Here is a 21,482-nt window from a genome sequence, read left to right as displayed (position 1 = left end):
TTTTTGTTGACCTTTGTCCATGGAAGGTCCCTGCAAAATTTCATTGAAATTGGTTCAGGGGTTTTGGAGAAGAAGATTTTTGAAATTTTAGTCAATTTGACCCTTTTTGGCCCCGCCCCTCAGGCCCCTGGGGGCGTAGGACTAAGCCGGCAACTCTTTTTGTTGACCTTTGTCCATGGAAGGTCCCTGCAAAATTTCATTGAAATTGGTTCAGGGGTTTTGGAGAACAAGTCGAAAATGTAAATTGTTTACGGACGCACGACGGACGACGACGGACAAAAGGCGATCGCAATAGGTCACTTGAGACTTTGTCTCAAGTGACCTAAAAATGTCATTTGAATACAAATGGAATTGCACAACCAACTTGCATGGAGGTATAGGACATAACATACCAAATGACAAACTTGTAGAACTTCAGGTTCAAGCAATTAAGAAACAAGAGGCCCAATGGGCCTGCATCGCTCACCTGTTATTAATCTAACACTTGTAATCTTAAGATTTTATAAGAACCTATTAAAAGATTTAAACATATGACGCCTCTGACCTTGATTGTTGAACAAGGAAATTAGGTTGAAAGTGGATCAAGGTCATTCATTTGAACTAACATGGTAGTCCTTCATCCCAGCATGCTACAGGCCCAATTTCAGTACCCTGGGCCTTTTGCTTATTGAAAAGAAGTAGCTTGAAGATTTTACAACATCTGACCCCAATGACCTTGAAAGTTGGTCAAGGTCATTCATTTGAACAAACTTGGTAGCCTTCATCCCAGTATGCTACAGGCCCAATATCAGTACCCTGGGCCATTTGGTTATTGATAAGAAGTTGTTTCAAGATTTTACAGACATCTGACACCAGTGACCTCGAAAGTTGGTCAAGGTCATTCATTTGAATAAACTTGGTAGCCCTTTATCCCAGCATACTACAGGCCCAATATCAGTACCTTGGGCCTTTTGGTTATTGAGAAGAAGTTGTTTGCAGATTTTAAAGACATCTGACCCCAATGACCTTGAAAGTTGGTCAAGGTCATTCATTTGAACAAACTTGGTAGCCCTTGATCCCAGCATGCTACTAGCCAAATATCATCTTCCTAGGCCTTTTGGTTATTGAGAAGAAGTTGTTTGAAGATTTTAACATATTTCAACCCCTGTGACCTTGAAAGTTGGTCAAGGTCATTTATTTGAACAAACTTGGTAGCCCTTCATCCTGGCATGCTTCAGGCCCAATTTCAGTATACTGGGCCTTTTGGTAATTGAGAAGAAGCTGTTTGAAGATTTAAGACATCCGACCCTAATGACCTTGAAAGTGGGCCAAGGTCATTCATTTGAACAAACTTGGTAGCCCTTCCTCCCAGCATGCTACAGGCCCAATATCAGTACCATGGGCCTTTTGGTTATTGATAAGAAGTTGTTTGAAGATTTAAACAAATTTGACCCCTGTGACCTTGAAAGTGGGTCAAGGTCATTTATTCGAACAAACTTGGTAGCCCTTGATCCCAGCATGCTACTGGCCAAATATCATCTTCCTAGGCCTTTTGGTTATTGAGAAGAAGTTGTTTAAAGCAAAAAGTTGACGCTGGACGGACGACGGACGACAGACGGACGGACGGACGGACGACGGACCCGCACCATAACATAAGCTCACTTGCCCTTCGGGCAGGTGGGCTAAAAAGTGCAGTCACATTGGGTCTAATGCAACATATGAAAGTGCACGGAAAGCTGCACTTGCAAAATCTAGCAAGTCAAAGTCATGCAAAAGTGTCTGGAGCAAAAAGACCTGCAGTTTCAAAAGCTGGGGATATCAGTCTTATGGTTGAAAAAAATGTTAAAGCAGGCATTATGGAAAATATCCCAGGTCGTGAATTCAATTCATTCTGTGGCTTTAAGGATGCAAGGGTAAAAGTTCAAGAGTTTTATACTTGGTAAACTGAAGCAAAAGAACGTCTTTTAATTGGATAGATTTTAAACTGTTCATGTTTGTTCTTCTCAGTATGGTGGCATTGCTATAACTGTACTATGTTTTGACTTGATGAAAGTCTTGCTGTAAGTGCACGTGCACTTCTTAATATTGTAAATTCAAGTTTACTCAGAACTTTGATGTGGAATACATGTATGCTGTTTAATGTTTCATATTGTCTCTAACAAAATTTTACATTTGTCCAGTTGTTATCTCTAGTGTATGTGCAACACAATTCTCACAATGAATCCACCTGTTAGTGTTAAACAAACTTAACCTAGTATATACATAGTTGACAGCCATGTAATTGTGAAATTAATTCGTTTACTAATGATGAAATAATGGGTTGTTTTTTTTGTTTTTTTAACCTTGATAAAAATTGACTCAGGTACATAGGCGGCAACAATTTATTACATGTCGTTGAAAATAAATAGTACAGACATGTTTTATTGTGCAACTGAAATTGAATGCCTTCAAAACAATAAGAGAAATTTTTGACACAAGTTTTTTTTTACATCTCTAGCTCTATCATTATCACTTTTTCATATAACTCAGTTTAATAATTTCAAATGGTAACAAATATAATATAACCACTGTGAGATATTGCAATATATACTACCTTTTAATCGATGTGCATTGTGTTACAATAACAAATAGTGAATGCATAATATTTTTTAAAACAGTAAATTGTAATGAGATGCACATATTTTATAATAAAAAGTGTAGAAACAGCTTTCTAATTAGTCCGAGTCTTCATCTGACACCTCATCACTTCCTGAAAGTATGTCAAACATATCTGAATCTCCAGTCACAGTATTTATCTCTTTCATAATCTGGACAGCTATTTCAAACGACCAAACTAGGAACATTTTTAGAATGTCTGACATCGTAAAAAATGTATGACACTTAAGCACAATATCATCAATTACTTGATCAGTGATTCCATGCAGAATTTCTGATGTTATTAAAACATTGCTTAGGTCTGATTCAAATGAATATTTTAACACCGAAAGTTTATGCCCCTAAGTTTTCTGTCGTCTCCAGTTACCTCTCAACAGTTTCATCCTCCATATTATTAGGATCAGCTGCCAATGCCCTATGGATATTGGGGCATGATTCCTCACCACAATCACATTGTTTCTCACAGACATCACAATATTTATGTTTCGGAATAACAGGTTCATGTACTGTCACGTATGAATCACACAGTGTTTTACGTCTGCATGTGGCATCATCTTTCACAAGTTTCACCAAATCACCTTCCACTCTACTAAGATGTCCCTTATGCATCTTGTATAAAATAAGTTGCTTGCTGTATTCTTCATCACGCCCTGCTCGACCCATTTGTTGTACAAATATGTCCATTTCTCTGGGTAAGCCATAATGAATGATATTGTGCACATTATGAAAATTGACACCCATACCAGCTGAATTGGTACAAATCAGAATTCTGATTTTACCATTTTCTGCCATGTCTTTTCTAATTTGCTCCTTAATTTTATCATTTGTCTTGCTGTGGTACATTTCAAAGAGATTCCGAGACTGTCCCATATGTTTTAGAAATGTTAAATACACTTTTGAAACATTTGCTATACTTTCACAAAAAATCACATGTCTCGGTAATGTTTCTTTTTGGTTTAGAAAGTCATCAATTAAGAACTTGAACACAGTGGAAAGGTCATCATTATTTGGAATACGCACTGAAGTTATCTTAATGTTAGGCCTGTCTGGAGAATCAAGAATCACCTCATGATGATTTAAAGCATAAAGGTTTCATAATTTTTCGTCTCTCTGTTGGCCCAGCAGTTGCAGTCAAAGCCAGCATCTGTACCTTGTCGCACGGCGACCTCAATTCTCCTATTCTGGAAAAACTGCCACGGAATGGTCCTTCCTTCTCTGTGCCTTCACCCCTTGAATTAAAAGAATAACATATAGGGTGTATGTTCTATTATCCATAAAATTAGTCATCAACAGTTTAACTTGTCGTTGCTTTGTTATTTTGATATTTGTAGATGTTTTAAGGGTGACTACAATCAAAGCTAAATAATTTCACATGTTACTATTCAAAACCACTGGAAAATGTTCTGATGCAAGATTTTTCTTTTTGCAATAGAGTAAGGTGTAATACGCTGTTAAAGCAACTTACCACTGTATTACGGTGTGAGCTTCATCCTCAACCATCAGGCCAAGTTTGCTCTGGTAAGGATCAGATTTGAGCATAGCTCGCCATCTTGTGTCCTCTACCAAATGCTCCGCGCCACCAAATACAAAATCAAAATGTCCGGCTAAAATACCCTCAGTGTCGCTGTCGTCCTTTCCGATATACGTGGCCTTGAATCCTAATTCACAGGGACGGCGACATTGTTCGTTAATGATATTTACGAGTGGTGCAACCACCAGCACGATTTTCCCTTCATTTAACACTGGATAGCTTTCATAAGCTAGAGATTTACCGCTCCCTGTTCTTGTCCCAACAAAAACGTCTTTTCCATTTTGAATTGCGGTTATTGACCGTATCTGTGTGTCTCGAAGTTCCTTAATTCTGAATGTATCGCATATAGCACATTGATCTATGGTCGCGGCCATTTTTCTGTTTTGGTGTTCAATAGTATGAGCTATTTGATTAGTCAGGAGTTATGTGATAGTAAGGGGCATAACCGCAATTTCCACTAGATTGCGCTTCGCGGGAACTTCGATTTCGTCGTGAGATCCGCCAAGGGTGAATAGGAGAGTATCGTATTGAACACCCTTGGCTCGCAAAGTTGTTCCAAAAGATATCTGAAAGAACTTGGACCATTTTCCATTGTTTTTTGTACATGTCTTTTTCACCGAGGTTGACACTTACAGAAGGGTTATACTGCACGTTCAATAAAATTGCTGGAGTGAGAATCACAGGATCCTCAGGGTCACTTGATATCAGCGACAAGGGCCTAGAATTCATCATCGCCGTCACTTCCGCCATGAGAGTAACCAAGACTTCGTGTGTCAAATCTTTGGTCCTAACGTCAAGTAGCATCGCGTTAAGAATGTTCCTAGCAATCCCAATCATTCGCTCCCAAACTCCTCCCATGTGAGAAGAATGGGGAGCATTGAACCTCCAGGTTATTCCAGAGTTGCGCAAACAAGCATGAACTGCACCATCTTCGACATTGATAACATTAAGTTTGAGTTCGTCTGCGGCTCCAATGAAGTTAGTTCCTCGATCAGATCTTATTTCCTTGACATTACCACGAAGCGCGATTAGCCTACGTAGAGCGTTGATGAAGGAATAGCTCGACATTTCCTCGACTACCTCGATGTGCACTCCGCGTGTAGTCAAACAGGTAAAAATGATGGCCCAACGTTTAGACTGTGCCATGCCTCCTCTCGTTTTCCTTGAAACCACTGACCATGGTCCGAAGGTGTCTATCCCCACCGATGTGAATGGAGGACCTAGTGTGAGGCGATCACGAGGTAAGTCAGCCATTATCTGTTGCTGTGTGCTCCCTCATAGTTTCCTACATGTCACGCATTGATGTATTATACTTGAAACAAGTCTTTTTGCGCCTGTCACCCAATATCCATTCTTTCTGACTGCACCTTCTGTGAATAGTCTCCCTTGATGTCTGACTTTCTTATGAAAATGACACACAATAAGACTAGCGATGTGGCTCTTCCCAGGCAAGATTACAGGATGAGTTTCGGTAAACATCCGTAAACATTCAGGCGACCTCCAACACGCAGAATGTCGGAATTATCAAGAACCGGATTAAGCGAACTAATAGGTGAGGTTCTTGAAACCGACCGACCGTTCTTTAGGCATTCAATTTTATCTGAGTACTGATCGTTTTGACATTGACTGATGACAAAGTTTTCTGTATCTGTTCTAAGGTCCTTGGTTTCAGAAACGTTTCCTTTGACCTTGCGTGCTCTGAAGTTCCTTATAGCACACTTGAGTACACTCAAAGTGTTAACCAGTCTTGACCAATCAGAAAATTTCTCCATGATGCTATACAAGATAGTGTTGATCTCTGTTTTGCGAGAGTCCACTCGGATTTCCTTGTCTTCTTCTGGGTTAAGGAGGGGAAATTCCTCCATCTCTACTGCTGATCGATCCCTATCTAGGGATTTCGGACCGTAAAGCCATTTTTCTTAAATGTCCTCTGCTGTAAGCAAGCCTCTAGTTCCATAATCTACAGGATTGTCGCTTGTTGAAATGTAACGCCACTGATCGCTATCCGATACCTCTAGGATTCTCTGTATTCGATTGGCGACGTAGTTGTGGAAACGTTTGGTCTTGTTGTAGATGTACCCTAACACAACCTTGCTGTCTGAGTAATAGCAAGTTGATTTTAAATCTATGTTCAAATTTCGCTGTACTGTCTGTGCCACTTCTGTTCCCAGTACGGCTGCGCACAGCTCCAATCTTGGGATGGTATGCCCATGAGTTGGGGCCACCTTAGCTTTTCCCAGAGCAAATCCAATATGCTGGTTTCCTTTCTCATCTTGTGTGTTCAGGTAAGCTACCACACATACAGCTTGTTCAGAGGCATCACAGTACACGTGAAGCTTTGTATCAGTGCCATGGCTCAACGACAATGGTACAATCATCCGCGGTATTGCCAACTCGTGCAGAGTAGCAAGAGACTTCTGGAAAGCCTTCCACTTTTCCACAGCATTATTTTCAAGCGGATCATCCAATCCATATCCTTTGGTTATGTCCCTCATCAACACTTTTCCTCGAATAGTGAATGGAGCAGCGAAACCAAGAGGGTCATAAATACTTTTTAACACTGATAAGATTCCACGACGTGTATGTTGACTCTCTCGAAGCTGAGTGTCAAACAGGAAGTTATCAGTGCTCAAATCCCAAAGAAGACCTAAGCTTCTGTGGGTTGGGAGGTCATCCTTGTCTAGTTGAAGTGTCTTTACCTCCTTATTCAGATCTTTCGCTGGAAATGCACTCATAACAGTTGGACTGTATGAGATAAACTTGTGTAGTCTCAAGTTCCCACCATTCTGCAGAGTTGTTTGAGTCCTTTGCAGGAGACTGATCGCTTCTGTTTCTGAAGTTGAGGATATCAATCCGTCATCAACATAGAAGTTTCGGTTCACGAAGTCTTTCACATCTGTATCAACATCATCACTTTCTACGCTCTTCCTTAGGCCATAGGCTGCGACAGCTGGAGAAGGACTGTTGCCGAAGACACGAGCCTTCATCCGACACTCTATCAGCTCCATATTAGTGTCGTTGTTCCGATACCAAAGGAAGCGTAAGAATTCCCGATGTTCCTCCTTCACATGAAACGAGTAGAACATTTGTTCTATATCTGCAGCTGCTGCGAACTTGTTTTCTCTGAAGCGCCAAAGTATGCGAAGGAGGTCGTTAGTTAAGTTGGGACCTGAAAGAAGTGTGTCGTTTAGCGACAATCCTTGGTATGTGGCTGATGAATCAAAAACTCCTCTTATCTGGTTGGGTTTCTGGGCATTGTAAACTCCAAATATAGGTCAATACCACACTTTGCCCTTGAGGGGTGGCACTACCTCGGCTGCTCCAGATGTCAATACTTTTTCCATAAAGGTAATGAAGTGTTCTCGTTTCACAGGATTCTTTTGCAAGCTGCTATGGGGTACCATGGCTCTCTGTAATGCCATCTTGCGGTTGTTTGGCATTTGTGTTCTTGGAACAAGAAAGGTAGCGGGGCTGTCCAATAAGCTTTACCATCTCGATAGCACTCCTTATCCATCAACTCGATGAATTGTCTGTCCTCTATGGACCAACCTACTTCCTCATCGTTCTTTGTTTTCTGGAACAGCTTGTCAGTCCTGATGGTTTCTTTTACAGACAGGTTGTATTCACACTGTGGAAATATTGAATGGCGTCCATTCACTACATATGTTTTCATATTCATGACGTTCAGATTGTCAAGATCAGGAGCATGGAGTTTTCCTAGACACACATTGCCGATTATTACCCACCCTAGGCCCAGTCTTTGGCCATAGGGAGAACCGCTAGGGCTGATTCGTTGATCTTATACATGGTGAATATCAACAGCATCCCTGCCAAGTTATAGGTGAATTTCTGAACTGTTGTCAAATTGTGGTATATCTGCAGCAATATCTTTAAGGTGTGGATGTAAAGCTGCTGCTTCAGGTGTAGGAATTTCGTCCTTGTTGCCAAGAATGTCCTCACATTCAATCAACGGTGGAAGTTCATATTTCCTTTCACCATCAATGTCTTCCACAATAAAGTCTGGTGCTCTGCGTCCCGCAGTTTACACTGTACCAGCACACGAAGTCAAGGAGCACTGCACCCTTTCAAAACTGCACGTTTCCTTGAAGTTATCTAACAACGTGGGTGTTGCTAAGGACCGGTTGCTCTGATCGTCTATGAGAGCATACAAGATCATCCTATCTTCTGGTCTGTCCTTGGGGTAAACATTCACTTTTACTATTTTAACGCAGGATTTGCTCATTGAGGAAGTACCACAGATCTGAGTACATTTACTGCTGATTTCTCTCTCCTCCCCGCCGTCAGGAATGGTATCTATGAAGTTTGACTTCGCTGAGGACACACTGTCGTTACCCCATTTACCGTTTCACTTCACCGCTCTGTGCATGTGTAAAGCTGTCACGTGCTTCGGACTGTTACACTCATCACAATGGATTTCGGCTTTACAATTTTTTATCTGATGTTTATCGCTGACACAACACTTGAAACATATCCGATTATCCTTTAAGATCTGTCTCCTTTCTTCAATTGGTCTCTTGATAAACTCCTTACACACATTAAGGGAATGTGAGCTTGAGTTGGGATGAAGAGGACATTTCTTCTCATCTGTTAGTGTTACGCTGTCTGTAGGTTGTGCTACATCTGTTTTGTGTGCCGATATGTGATGTACATTTTTGGATACACGATCCTCCTTCGGTTTAAGGTTCTTGGGTCCAGTTGAGTCGAAAATGAAACTCGGATCATTCAACATGACTGCCTGTTCCCTTATGAATTTGACAAAGAATGTGAAGGGGGGAAAATAGCACCATGTTCCATCTTGTACTTCATTGCCTTTCCCATCCATTTGTTCTGTAGGTGATAAGGTATCTTGGATAGGGTTGATTCCCACAGAGTTGTCGTATGATGCTAAGAGAGACGAGTATCTGGGTGTCTCCTTAAGGGACTCAATTTCACGAAGTAAATCGTACAGTTTCTTGTAGTCTCTGTTGAGGAGTTTTGGAAAATTGTTTATCTTTTTCCTCAATGTTGATTCTTCAAGTTCAGGCGCTCCATAGCTTTCATCAAGGCTCTGCCAGATGCGTTGTAACCCTCGTGTTGAGTTGTGCATGTTATCTGCCCGAAGATTCAATGCTTGTCTAGAGGACTCCTGTCCAAGCCATTTAATCAACAAATCTGTCTCTTCCTGGGGCGTCACTCCAAGTTCATCAGTAATATTCTTAAAAGTACCTTTCCACACATTATAGGTCACTGGATCATCTTGAAACTTTGTAAATCTTGACATCAATAGGTATTTTTTCACAAGAAACCTACCAAATTCAATCCCAAGACTGGAGTCTGTGGAATGAAAATGAGGTGGTGAGGATTGCTGAGGCAAATCTGGCAGAGGTGGGGCACCATACGATTCTACAAAACGTTCACTTGCAGGTCTTCCCTTTTCTTGTGGTTTGAATGGGGCGACATTTGACGACAGTTCAGAGGGCCCTGGAGGTAAGGGAGCATATGATGAATGCCTCTCAGCGTATTGCTCTGTTCTCTCCATAGGATCTTGCATGGGCTCATTCCCTAATAGGCTACGCTGATCATTTTCATGTCACTCATCCATGGTAGTGTAATACTGTGCCTCAGCACTCGCTTCAGCGTATCCTTTATTTTCACTAGGAGATACCTTTCTCTTATTCTACTCATTTTGCTCGTAATCATTACAACTTTTAAATGATATTAGCACATGTTTTAAAAGATTAACACATGTGTTATAAGATTAAATCGTGTGTTATAAGATTAACACATGTGTTATAAGATTAGGGGTGGTAAGTGATTATTACGAGTGGTTCAAAAATATTAAGAGTAGTTTTGTGATATTAGGAGAAGCTGTGATTACCTGTTGCCACAGAGCCAAATTTAAGCTAGCAGCAAATGTCGACCGCCCCCGGGTACGTTTCATGCTGCGACGGTCGCGTGGCCTGACTGGTTAGCATTTACCTATGCTAGTCTAGTCCGAATTATCCTGACGTTTTATCGACTTTTTTTTATATCGGTATAAAAAAAGTCGATTAAACGTCAGAATAATTTGGGCTAGTCCCGAGCCCAACGCTAACACTGCCATGTTACATTCAGACGGCGATTTTGGCATTTTCGTGTATATCAGCCAATCGTAGTCAAGGATTTAATCCGACATAATCTAATAGATAGTGATCTTCATGACGAAGATTGGTCTTTATCTCGAGGAAAAATATCTTCATACGAAAACATGTGGATGGAACTCTACTCGACTGATTGGCAGGGGGAAACGCCAGTCAATCACAGTCGAGGAGGCGACAGTCCTGTTCTCTTTCGTAAAAACATGACAAAAACAAATCTTAATCATGACAATAAAAATACACAAATTCGATTATTTTTCAAAGACATTTTATTTCACAAATATGAACATTCAAATGTCAATTTTCACCTTTTAATCGTCCTTTACCACGATAACCAAACCAACGCTGTCTCGGAATATTATGAATGGTTATTCATACACGTTTTCCTCGTCTGGATTTCATTTGCAGCACGGAATCGAAAATATTTAAATTTATCCGTGGGTTTCTTGTAAAAGTTTCCTTTTCCGGGAATAATGGACAGGTACAATGAATATAATTTTACTAAACATCTGGGATTTTCTTGTCGAGCAAAATGTTTTACCTTTTTGGTGATATGTTCCGTTGGTTCAGTCCTCCTTCACTGTTTTTGGAATTCATAAAATATTCTTTTCCGGTTTCGCGATCAGTTTCACTTTTTTCTGTTCGGCTTCCAAGTCCTTGTGTTCCTCCATGCCTCTAAACACACTGTATTTGATAATCCTTCAGCCGTATTGAAACTAAACACTCTGGAATTGAATCTATTGCATATGTTCTTCGCCATTGTACAAGACATTTGTAAAGTATTTATCTTTATGTATATTTCTGTACACCCATATATGCAATGTGTATTTGGTAATAAATTGAATTGTAAATTGAAACTAAACACTCGATTCCCTGAATGTATTCTCATCGCCAGGCAACACAGGGTCATTGGTTTTAACATGTACACCAATTCCAAATGAGGTGAGTTCTTTCATGCGGGAATTCAGTGATTTCCTTAAGTAATCAAACGCATGTGTTGCTGCGTTGAAACATATTTATTTCCGGGCGATTTAAATCAATTTGAACTAAGGTATTGAGAGGGTACGGAGTTCCATCCTCCCTTTTAATTTCGATGACAAATCTTCATAGCCAGAAATCCAAGGCTGTTTTTATTGAAACACATCGTTTAGTATTGGATCCTCTCCATGTGTTTTTTGACGATATCGTCGGACGTTAAAGCAGGTCCAAACCGTTCTGAATTTCTCGAGACTTGGGTATCAGTTCTATGAAATGCCGATAAAGACTGCGTCGGAATTAAAAGGTTCCAACTGTGTCAAACTGACGTTATCACTTTCTTTCTTTAAAACATCACCAAATTATCCCTGAAACTGTCCGCTAAAGGTGTTTCAACTGTTTCTCCTTGCTGTATAAGGTCAGACACCAGCTGAAAAATCTGCCTCGTTCAAATAATCCGACATCGGTCGCAGAACATGAATACACTTAACTTCACCTAGCCCCTTTTCAATCAACGGAATCCAATATCCAATCAAGTTCGCAATCCGGCCTTAATTGGTATATAATTGACTGCGCCGCATATTCATTCAGCTCAAATCACAGGTGACAGGTGCCTACGGGGCTGGGGGTGGGGGGGAGGGGAGACGTTGTGTTCATAATGCATGTGTATAATATCTGAAACGGCCTTAAAAGTTTCATTGAAAAATATATCACGGCGGTCGCCTCGTGCACTGGCACCAATAGCGAAAGTAAAACATGATTACCCATTTGAGACTGCTGTTGGCGAAAATGCCTATGAGGGGGCTTTAATTTAAATTACTGCAGACAATCGCTACATGTCAACGTTATGCCCTCGGCATCGCTGTTCAGTCAGCCGTGAAATCCTAGTACTCAATGGCAAGGTCAGGTATTGGAACTGTTTTCGCGACACACCACGATATCGGCAATTATCCAATTATGGCTATATTGTCTTGTCCATGGGTGGTCTGTGAGAACAATGGGGTAAGTCAGTTTACGAAACAAAATGTCTTTTCTCCAAACAGCGCAGTGAAGCCATCCGTCCTGTTGGTATCAAGTGAACTTGATACTGACAATTACGCAAGAAGTCGAAGAACAAATCTTGCTGGAATCTCATGTCGTAGGTTTCTTTTTTTTTTTATTTTCATCTTGCAGGCGCGTAGCTTTCTATATGCAAATGAGTACATATAATTTTGATGAGTAAAAAATATGTAATAAATACGTGTATTTCAAACCTTTATTGCATCAGAAACGTAAAATTTGAAACAAATCGCAATAAATACTTTTTTTCCATGATCAAAATCAAAGACAAATTACGTCTGCTTAAAACTAATCGTCAAATTGCCACAAAATAGACATTCTTGAATTTAAAAACTTTCATCGGGGATGCAAACCCCCAACTTGGTCTCGCACCCCCACTTTTATTTTATCTGATAAGTCATACTTTTTTTTAATTTGAGAAGGCATTAAGGAGGAAAATTAACAAGAAATAATCTGGTAAGAATTGCAATGGTAAGATCAGAGTTCTATGATGTCTATATAAAGATCTAAAAGAATTAATAAAATATCCCAGAGATTGTTTGCGCTACTTTCTTTATTTAAAAAGTGGTCACATGAAAAGTGGTACAAGTTTTGGTTAATTCTCGTTATTTTTTGAGTAATAGAACATTTCATATACATCTGATTGCATTGACCAAAAAGCAAAAATAGAACGTAAAACAACTTGGAACTCTTCTTTGTTGGAGAAATTACACAGTTCGCTTGGATTCTCTGCCTTAAGTTCATTTTTGATTTTACTACATACTCTCCTCGTTGATAGTTAGCAACTTTGATTCGGGAAATCTTAGTGATGCGACGAATTTCATTTTTTTCATATAAGTTAATTCTTGGTTACCTGTACTTTTTTGTTCACTAAGAAAATATCCTATATATTATAATACATTTATATTGTAATAGCCAAAATGAAATAAATGAGCATTCATACACATATGGAAATCGGATGCTGGTTATCACTTTTGTAGAGCATGAGTGAGTTTTCGAAAGTTTTTTCCGAATTCTTTTCCTTTTGTGGTTTGGAACGCTGGCATTGAAAGATAAGATACGTCAATGACATACGTAGTGTCGGAACGTGAGATCATCGTATAGATGCGGATTTGCCTATAGACTATATATCCGTCGGCGGCATTTCATAAACGTGTTCGTGTGAAATTATATTCGTTGGAATTGATATTCAGTATTGTTAATACATAGTTTTAGGATACAAACGTATGAAAATGGTCACATTGCCAGTTTGGTGTTTTATAAAGACATCGACAGATTCTGTTGATCAAATCTAGCAACCGGCATGGACTTATTGCCATTGATTTTTTTTCCAAAATATAGTATACATAGTAACAACATATATTTGTTAAAAAGACGAAAATATGACAAAAACTTCAGATATTCTTTTAGGAATCTGAGCTGGTCTTACGCTGATACAGTGCTTGTACATGTATATAAAATTCTGGTAGATCTATAATGTATACATGACCATTCGAGAAGGAATACGGGCATATTAGACGAATTTAAGTGTCAAAGGCCTCATGATTAAAAAAAATGCATTATAGTTAACTTCCAAAACGTAGTTGGTTTAAAACTTTTGAATTATATTCATATTGAATTCTGATTTTGTTCGGCAATATATAATTGTCTAATTGCAATAGTTTACACACAGTAGGCTGCTACGCACGACAATAGTCGTTTTGAAAAGTTGGGCCGTCACTGCTACGCACAACAATAGCCGTTTTTCGGTCTGTAGGTTTTGATCGGTAGCCAGGAAGTGTGAAGTCGGGTTGTTGCTATACCAAACCCGAATGCGTATAGTAGAAGGCTTCTGATTGGTTGTTTTGTCATTACTTTCGATATTAACGGCAGTGTACCCTAGTTATAACCAAAGGTGTGCGAGAGAATTTCAAATCGAAAAAAAAGTCAAAAAAATGGCGGACGTGTAGGTTGAAGCGATGCATATGATGGTAAACATTTATTCTCCATCGTCACCTACGATGATAATAAAGGTTTTGAAGGGTTTGGCATGGTCGATGTGGAAATACTTCGGTGTTACATAATATGTAACTTTCCAGTAAACGGCTTTGTGCTCTACGCAAACAGGAAAATATCGGCGGACCGAGGCGCACATGTCGTCTGCAGGTGAGGCCGAATGAACATTGACATTGATACGTTTTGAGCCGATTTATTTCTTCAAACTTTTTATCGGTGATTTAGTCATAAACTAGACCGTAGCTAAGATATATCTATATGCCGACTGTGACAGTAAATTTATTGAATGGCGACCTGAAACCTGTAGAAAATCACATGCAATTCTTGACGAAATACCTGACCTTTTTACCTGAGAATCTCCGTGTAAATATACAGCGTCTTATGTCAAAAATGAAGTTTATAATCTCTGTTATCATTTGCCAATCACATTTACGGACGAAAATAATTTTAAAATGATCTTCCTCTTGCTTAAATCCGATTAATTAAAAGTGTCACATTTTCTTACCTTTATTACCAACTGTACAGGTAAATACTGAAGCAAATTTAGAATTGAAAACGTTAATATAAACTAGAGACAACAACGAACAATTTTCATAGAACTTTTTTTCACATATAACAAATATTTTCCAAGTTATGCACATTTGAAAAATCAAGTAAATTAAAATAAATTTCAATAATTAATTCAGCAGTGGTGTCCGTTTACATAGAAATCAATGTAGCAGCCTAAGAGTTAATACATAGTTTTAGGATACAAACGTATGAAAATGGTCACATTGCCAGTTTGATGTTTTATAAAGACATCGACAGATTCTGTTGATCAAATCTAGCGACCGGCATGGACTTATTGCCATTGATTTTTTTTCCAAAATATAGTATACATAGTGACAACATATATTTGTTAAAAAGACGAAAATATGACAAAAACTTCAGATATTCTTTTAGGAATCTGAGCTGGTCTTACGCTGATACAGTGCTTGTACATGTATATAAAATTCTGGTAGATCTATAATGTATACATGACCATTCGAGAAGGAATACGGGCATATTAGACGAATTTAAGTGTCAAAGGCCTCATGATTAAAAAAAATGCATTATAGTTAACTTCCAAAACGTAGTTGGTTTAAAACTTTTGAATTATATTCATATTGAATTCTGATTTTGTTCGGCAATATATAATTGTCTAATTGCAATAGTTTACACACAGTAATACTAATACTTTTTGTCTCCGATTGATACACACTAAATAAGTCCATGTTACAGGTAGGAGTTTACATCTTGATCCTTTATATAAAATGCAGAATTGTAATGTTTAATACAACCGTCTTTTTTAGTTTTCATTTAAAAACGTGAAAAATGTGTGCCGCACCTCGACGAAACATCAAATATTCGCATGATTCTTGTATTGCGTAAGCTCCGCCCATTATGACACGAGGGCTACTGTGCTGAGGTGTGATTGACGTTTCAGATCAACCAATCATTCTGGGTGATTTCACAATGCAGGGACAGTCCGCCTCTAGATTTTTCTATAAACTCATATTGATCAATAAACTTTTATAAGTTTTTATACAATGGAGAAACTTGTAACGATGTATAAGTTAACGTCCCGGTCTTTTTCAATTATAATCTGGATTGTTTAAAAGGGAAATCGTACGATTGACCGACACATGCACATCGTAAATTTTGCCCCGATATTGGACAAAGACGAAATGTTTTATCACGTTACAAGGCAATGCTACGTTATTTTAAGCACAACTGGTGAATTAAGAATAGATCTTGTGGGACTCGTTTCTTTTTAAATATCCACTACAAGACGTCTTTTTCCTGGGATTACACAAAGTAACATTTGCTGGCGTTATTTCTTTTCTGTAGTACCGTAACCGATATAGCCGGCGTTTCTTCTGCGGCCCTCCCACGTCTACGGGCGACAGGGATTACAATTTCTCGACTGAGTTCCAAAATCACCTGACGCGTAACTGTACTTTCAACAACAACAGTGTGAAATTTCACAAGTTTATTCAAAATAAGAGACAAGGTCCGAAGAACTGATTTTTGCCTCACATGTAACATGGTAGTGTTTTGTTGGGCTCGCGACTAGCACAGATAAATGAAAACCAGTCGGGCCACGCGACCGTCCCAGCGTGAAACGTACCCGCGGTACGTTTTGTAAGAATTGTACAGCTGTTAAAAACAGGAAGTAAATAGTATGGATCTTGGTAATTAAAACGTTTCGAACCATATCTAAGGGCTTTCTTTCAAAACGCCTTATTGACCCTGACGACAACCAAACTTTTCACGCTCTTTTACAAATCGGATTTGTGTGTTGACAGCCGACAGCGTTCACGAACTTCAAGTCACCTCATGATCGGTTATCTGCACATCATATTGCAAATGTTTGAAATACACATATGCTTTACTGATATGTATGTTTATGTGTGCTGTGATCCATATCAGTGTAGCATATGTGTATTCTGGACATTTGTATTAAATGGTAATGAACCCCTGTGGATGAAGGTCTGCCGGTCATTACATCAAACGGAGGATTCGTTATTTCCTTCCTAGCGATGGTAAGAGCAATGTAAGATAAATAAAAGCCAAATGAGAGTCAAATTTAAGGAGACAGGGGCATTTTTCGATCACGGCTTTCGTTGTTGGTCGTCAGATCGTAATTGCTACGTTCAATTCGTTTTACAAATTCATAAAATAAATTCACGTAACTATTCCTACAAACTGATTTACCAAATTTTGTTTTTTATATGAAACATTTGTATCTATGAAAAGTTCAGTTTAGCAAATTGACAGTCGGCTTGATAAAAAAAATCCCAAATGTACAATTGCACTGCCTGGGTTTAAATTCAGAGTTCATATATATAATGATTCAGTTTAAATACTTTAATTACAATTTATTATTCATGGATCAAGCACAAGTATTGCATTACAAATAAAGTCAAATACCAAGCCATCAGATAAAAAATGTGTTTGTGATTTTATTTTCTTATTAATACATTGAACCTGTAACTTATTGCCTGCTCTTTTAATTTTAATTTGTGGAATTACAACACAGGCATTAAATTTAAATGCACGTTTCTGTCAATAAAAATAGTCCTGACAAAAAAATCACACCCTTACTCTTGAAAAAAAAATCAATGTATTTTTTTTATGAGTAGGGTGTGATCTTTTGTGTCGGGACTATTTTTATAAACAAAAAAATAATAATAATAATAAATGCTTGTGAATTACAATAAGCTCCAACTTCCAGTAACATTGTCAGATTATTTGAAGAAAAAAAATAACACTGCTCATTTTCACTTGATCATCATAAGACCAAGGACTTCAAATAAATTTATTGTTGTAGTGTCAACAATTGGTCATATTGAATTTAGGCTTTTCAAAGTTGTCATTATCAATTAAAATCTGTTTTAGATTTCATTTTTTTTTCAATTGAAGCAGAGTGAGTGAAGTCTAAGGGCTATAGTAACTAATTTCACCAGGTGACCAGTGTGTTGCACCATTACTATAGTGAACATACTCCAAAGTTTACTCCAACATTTCTGCGTTCTACACGTGAGCTTATGAGCCTTCTGTCCATAGATCTAGAACCCATCACCAAGCGAATTAAACTTTAAGCCACTACTTGAGTGCTGTCCGAGAGCATGCATTGTTATCTGATGTCATGATGATCATACATTAGATATCACATGATTATCCATAAATNTTTTGACTACCTTACATAATTCCTAACTGTCCCTACTTAAATTTTTAATTACAATAATATTCTTATTGTGGTGCGTCCGATCATGATGTGGCGGCCTCGCTACCAACATAGTGAACATACTCCAAAGTTTACTCCAACATTTCTGCGTTCTACACGTGAGCTTATGAGCCTTCTGTCCATAGATCTAGAACCCATCACCAAGCGAATTAAACTTTAAGCCACTACTTGAGTGCTGTCCGAGAGCATGCATTGTTATCTGTGATGTCATGATGATCATACCATAGATATCACATGATTATCCATAAACGGTCACTCTAATATAAATTGTATCACCTTCCCTTTGTTCCATCATGGTTATCTTTATGTTAAATGTTTCAAAATTAAACATTTTGCAGTGGGTGAATACATTGGTTACCTAGCAATGTATTCACCAACTGTAAAATGATTATCATTAATGGTTGTATGATGTCACAGATAAAAATACAAAGTTTCCCCCTGATTTTTAGTACTAAAGGGAACAAATTTTGTCAAAATTCACTGTTCTGGCGAAACCGGTAGATGTTTCCAAATACATAAAACCCAACTTATCCTGAACTTGTTGCAATTGACTGTATATAATTCGTTTTTTCCTATTCTTCAATCGTATTGCATACCTGGTGGTATCCAGGCAAGGGATAAACGGAACCACCCGAACCTAAACAAGAAACAGCATTGGATCCCTCCCTTGAAATATAGTACAAAAAATTGGTGTACACAACCAAGGCACTGTTCGAGGAACAGCTCCTAAGTACCTACAGGAGCTTGTTTAACCCTTTATCAGCTGTCACGATCACTCCAGTCTAAGACAAAAGCATTGTTGTGTTCCCAAAATCTTGTACTGTGACCTAAAGAAAGCAGTGCTTTGGGAGGGTTTTGACCATGTTGTGCAATAGCTTACCATCTGCTATAAGAAGATCAAAAGACCCTGGCCAAATTGATATATTAATATTCAAGAAGGATATAAAGAATATGCACTCATAATGTCCTGCAGTCCTACAAATGTTTTTTTTTTTTTTTTACTTCTGTTGACCCTATTTGGTGACTAATGTTGAAAATCTCAGACTCCGAAAAACAGGCAACAGAGGCGAGATATGTCAGAAGGATTTTTTTTCTTCCATTTCACTGGGCCACAAATCGAAAAATGCTTTCAGAAAATACATTTCAATCCTAAACATTTACAATTTCACATGCAGAAAATTTACACAAATGTGAAAAATATTTGGATTTTTTTTACGCATTTTCTACAAAAGTGTGTAAAATTTCAGTTTTTCAATTTTTACATATTTGTGGAAAAAGTGTGTAATATACAATGTGGAAAATTTGTGGATTTTTTTACACATTTTCTACGCAAGTGCGTAAATTTCAGTATTTCAATTATTACGCATTTTTTATGTATTTGTGGAATTCCGAATACTCTGCATTTGCGGAAAAAGTGTGGAATTTTTACAATGTGAAAAATTTGTGGATTTTTTTTACGCATTTTCTATGCAAGTGCGTAAATTTCAGTTTTTCATTTTTTTTGCATTTTTTACGTATTTGTGGAATTCCGAATACTCTGCATTTGCGGAAAAAGTGTGTAATTCACAATGCGGAGAATATGCGGAAATACTGTGGAATTACGCATTCAAAGCGTAATTTGTAGGTAAGGGTAATAACACACATGAAGAACACTGTTCTGATAATACTATGTTTCCAATAGAATATTAGTTTAACAACATATGGCTATCATCTTATAAAGACATAGAACAATAAAGCAATATAAACGTTGGATTTGGCACAGCTAATACACCAAAAATAGGTCATCTCGTCTCCTGAATTTACACACGTTAAAATGGGACGAAAAGACTAGAAAAATACTAAAAATAGAATGTGCGACAAATTACGGTTGATCAAAGACTACAGGGTTTTTCCCTATTTGTAAATGTAAACAATCAGTCACAACACATTTTTGCTTGATCATTATTCTGAAGACAACTTACAATTCAGAGGTTCGGAGGCTCTTTCACAAGTTTGATGCATGAAGCCATGAGGTTTTCTTCCTCATGTAAAAATCATGCTATACAAGGGCAGTTACTCTGCCAAGAGCAAAACTGTGGTGTCAGTCCACCAAAACTCACCGGTGTTCCGGTACAGTCCTGACAAACTTAAGTTAACGTTATACTTAACTATTTTGTACTCAAATTGGTACATATTTCAACAACAAAAATAAATACTATAGGACTCAGGTGACCATTTAGGCCCATGGGCCTCTTGTTTTAATTATAACATGCATAAAATATATTAACAAACAAAATGTACAATATATTTACAATATTTTGGAGTGTTGAATTAAATTGGGAGGTGCTTTTTTTCTTGCAAAGATTGTGTTCAGCGCGGTGTTTAAGTAGGTGATGCTGTGTCCATGTTTGAACTGGGATTTTTTAGATAGAAAGATAAATTAATCAATTTAAAAGGTTGTATTTTGAGACTAAACTCAAAATATAAAAATAACAAATACGAAAAAAAATTGATGTAAAAATATGTAGATATTGCTGTTTATGTATTGTTTGTTCACGTTTTGTCCAATTTGTCCACTTTTGTCCTCATTTGTCTTCGTCAGTCTTCAATTTGTCTTCATTCGTCATTAGTTTGACAGTACCTTCCTATCGAGCCAATGTATTCAACAAATCAATCAAGAACATGGCTGCGGGTCCACCGGAATTCTGTAATTATTATTTTTTACATGTTTCATCTACTCTTTTCAAACCCTGCAAAACAAAGTCTCTTTTTTAGCCCACCATCCCTGCGTCCGTGGTCGGTCGTCCGTCCGTTGTCCGTCGTCCGTTGTCCGTCGTCCGTCGTCGTCCGTTGTCCGTCGTCCGTCGTCCGTCCGTAAACAATTCATGTTATCGGTATTTCTCAAGAAGTACCAAAGGGATCTTTCTCAAATTTGATATGCAGGTACCCATTGGTCCTTAGCTGTGCAGGGCAACTTTTGATACTGATCGGATAAACAACATGGCCGACAGGCAGCCATCTTGGATTTTGATAGTGAAAGTTTGTTATCTCCATTTCTCAAGAAGTACCAGAGGGATCTTTGTCAAAGTTTATATGTAGGTTCCCCTTGGTCCTGAGCTGAGCAGGGCAACTTTTGAGACTGATCGGATAAACAACATGGCCAACAGGCAGCCATCTTTGATTTTGATATTGAAAGTTTGTTATTGCTATTTCTCGGGAAGTATCAGAAGGATCTTTCTCAAATGTTATATGTAAGTTCCCCCTGGTCCTTAGCTGTGCATGGCAATTTTAGAGACCGATCGAATAAACAACATGGCCGACAGGCAGCCATCTTGGATTTTGAAAGTGAAAGTTTGTTATCGCTATGTCTCGGGAAGCACGGAGGGATCTTTCTCAAATTTTA

The 21,482-nt window shown here is 38.2% G+C and overlaps 3 protein-coding genes across 3 annotated transcripts in view; 1 reads left to right on the top strand and 2 right to left on the bottom strand.

Moving 5' to 3' along the window:
• Positions 1 to 1,813, top strand: part of LOC110449993 — a 3,574-nt gene extending 1,761 nt beyond the window's left edge. Inside the window, exons 2-3 of the mRNA XM_021497191.1 lie at positions 325 to 423; positions 1,654 to 1,813. Coding sequence (XP_021352866.1) covers positions 325 to 423; positions 1,654 to 1,813 — 259 coding nt within the window. The remainder of the gene's footprint in view (positions 1 to 324; positions 424 to 1,653) is intronic.
• Positions 1,814 to 4,576: 2,763 nt separating this feature from the next.
• LOC110449992 lies at positions 4,577 to 5,419 on the bottom strand. Its single transcript, XM_021497190.1, has one exon. It carries the CDS (start codon positions 5,417 to 5,419, stop codon positions 4,577 to 4,579), a length of 843 nt encoding a protein of 280 aa, XP_021352865.1.
• Positions 5,420 to 6,084: 665 nt separating this feature from the next.
• Positions 6,085 to 8,342, bottom strand: LOC110449991. The gene is made up of 3 exons (XM_021497189.1): positions 8,247 to 8,342; positions 7,655 to 7,793; positions 6,085 to 7,334 (listed from the first exon to the last, which is right to left on the bottom strand). Exons 1-3 carry the CDS (start codon positions 8,340 to 8,342, stop codon positions 6,085 to 6,087), a joined length of 1,485 nt encoding a protein of 494 aa, XP_021352864.1.
• Between the last annotated feature and the right edge of the window lie 13,140 nt (positions 8,343 to 21,482).

Source organism: Mizuhopecten yessoensis, unplaced genomic scaffold, assembly GCF_002113885.1.
Source record: "Mizuhopecten yessoensis strain PY_sf001 unplaced genomic scaffold, ASM211388v2 scaffold4883, whole genome shotgun sequence".
Taxonomy (NCBI): Eukaryota; Metazoa; Mollusca; class Bivalvia; order Pectinida; family Pectinidae; genus Mizuhopecten; species Mizuhopecten yessoensis.
Note: the sequence above shows the minus strand (reverse complement) of the source record. Positions and strands in the feature narration are given on the sequence as shown.

What these genes read in the sequence shown, in the direction of transcription:
- LOC110449991 (XM_021497189.1), bottom strand. Translation starts at nt 8,342, where the DNA reads ATGATCTTGTATGCTCTCATAGACGATCAGAGCAACCGGTCCTTAGCA. An exon ending in AAACGTGCAGTTTTGAAAGG is followed by an intron (nt 7,794 to 8,246) that starts GTGCAGTGCTCC and finishes ATATTTCCACAG; the next exon opens with TGTGAATACAACCTGTCTGT. An exon ending in TAAGGAGTGCTATCGAGATG is followed by an intron (nt 7,335 to 7,654) that starts GTAAAGCTTATT and finishes CACTTCTTTCAG; the next exon opens with GTCCCAACTTAACTAACGAC.
- LOC110449992 (XM_021497190.1), bottom strand. Translation starts at nt 5,419, where the DNA reads ATGGCTGACTTACCTCGTGATCGCCTCACACTAGGTCCTCCATTCACA.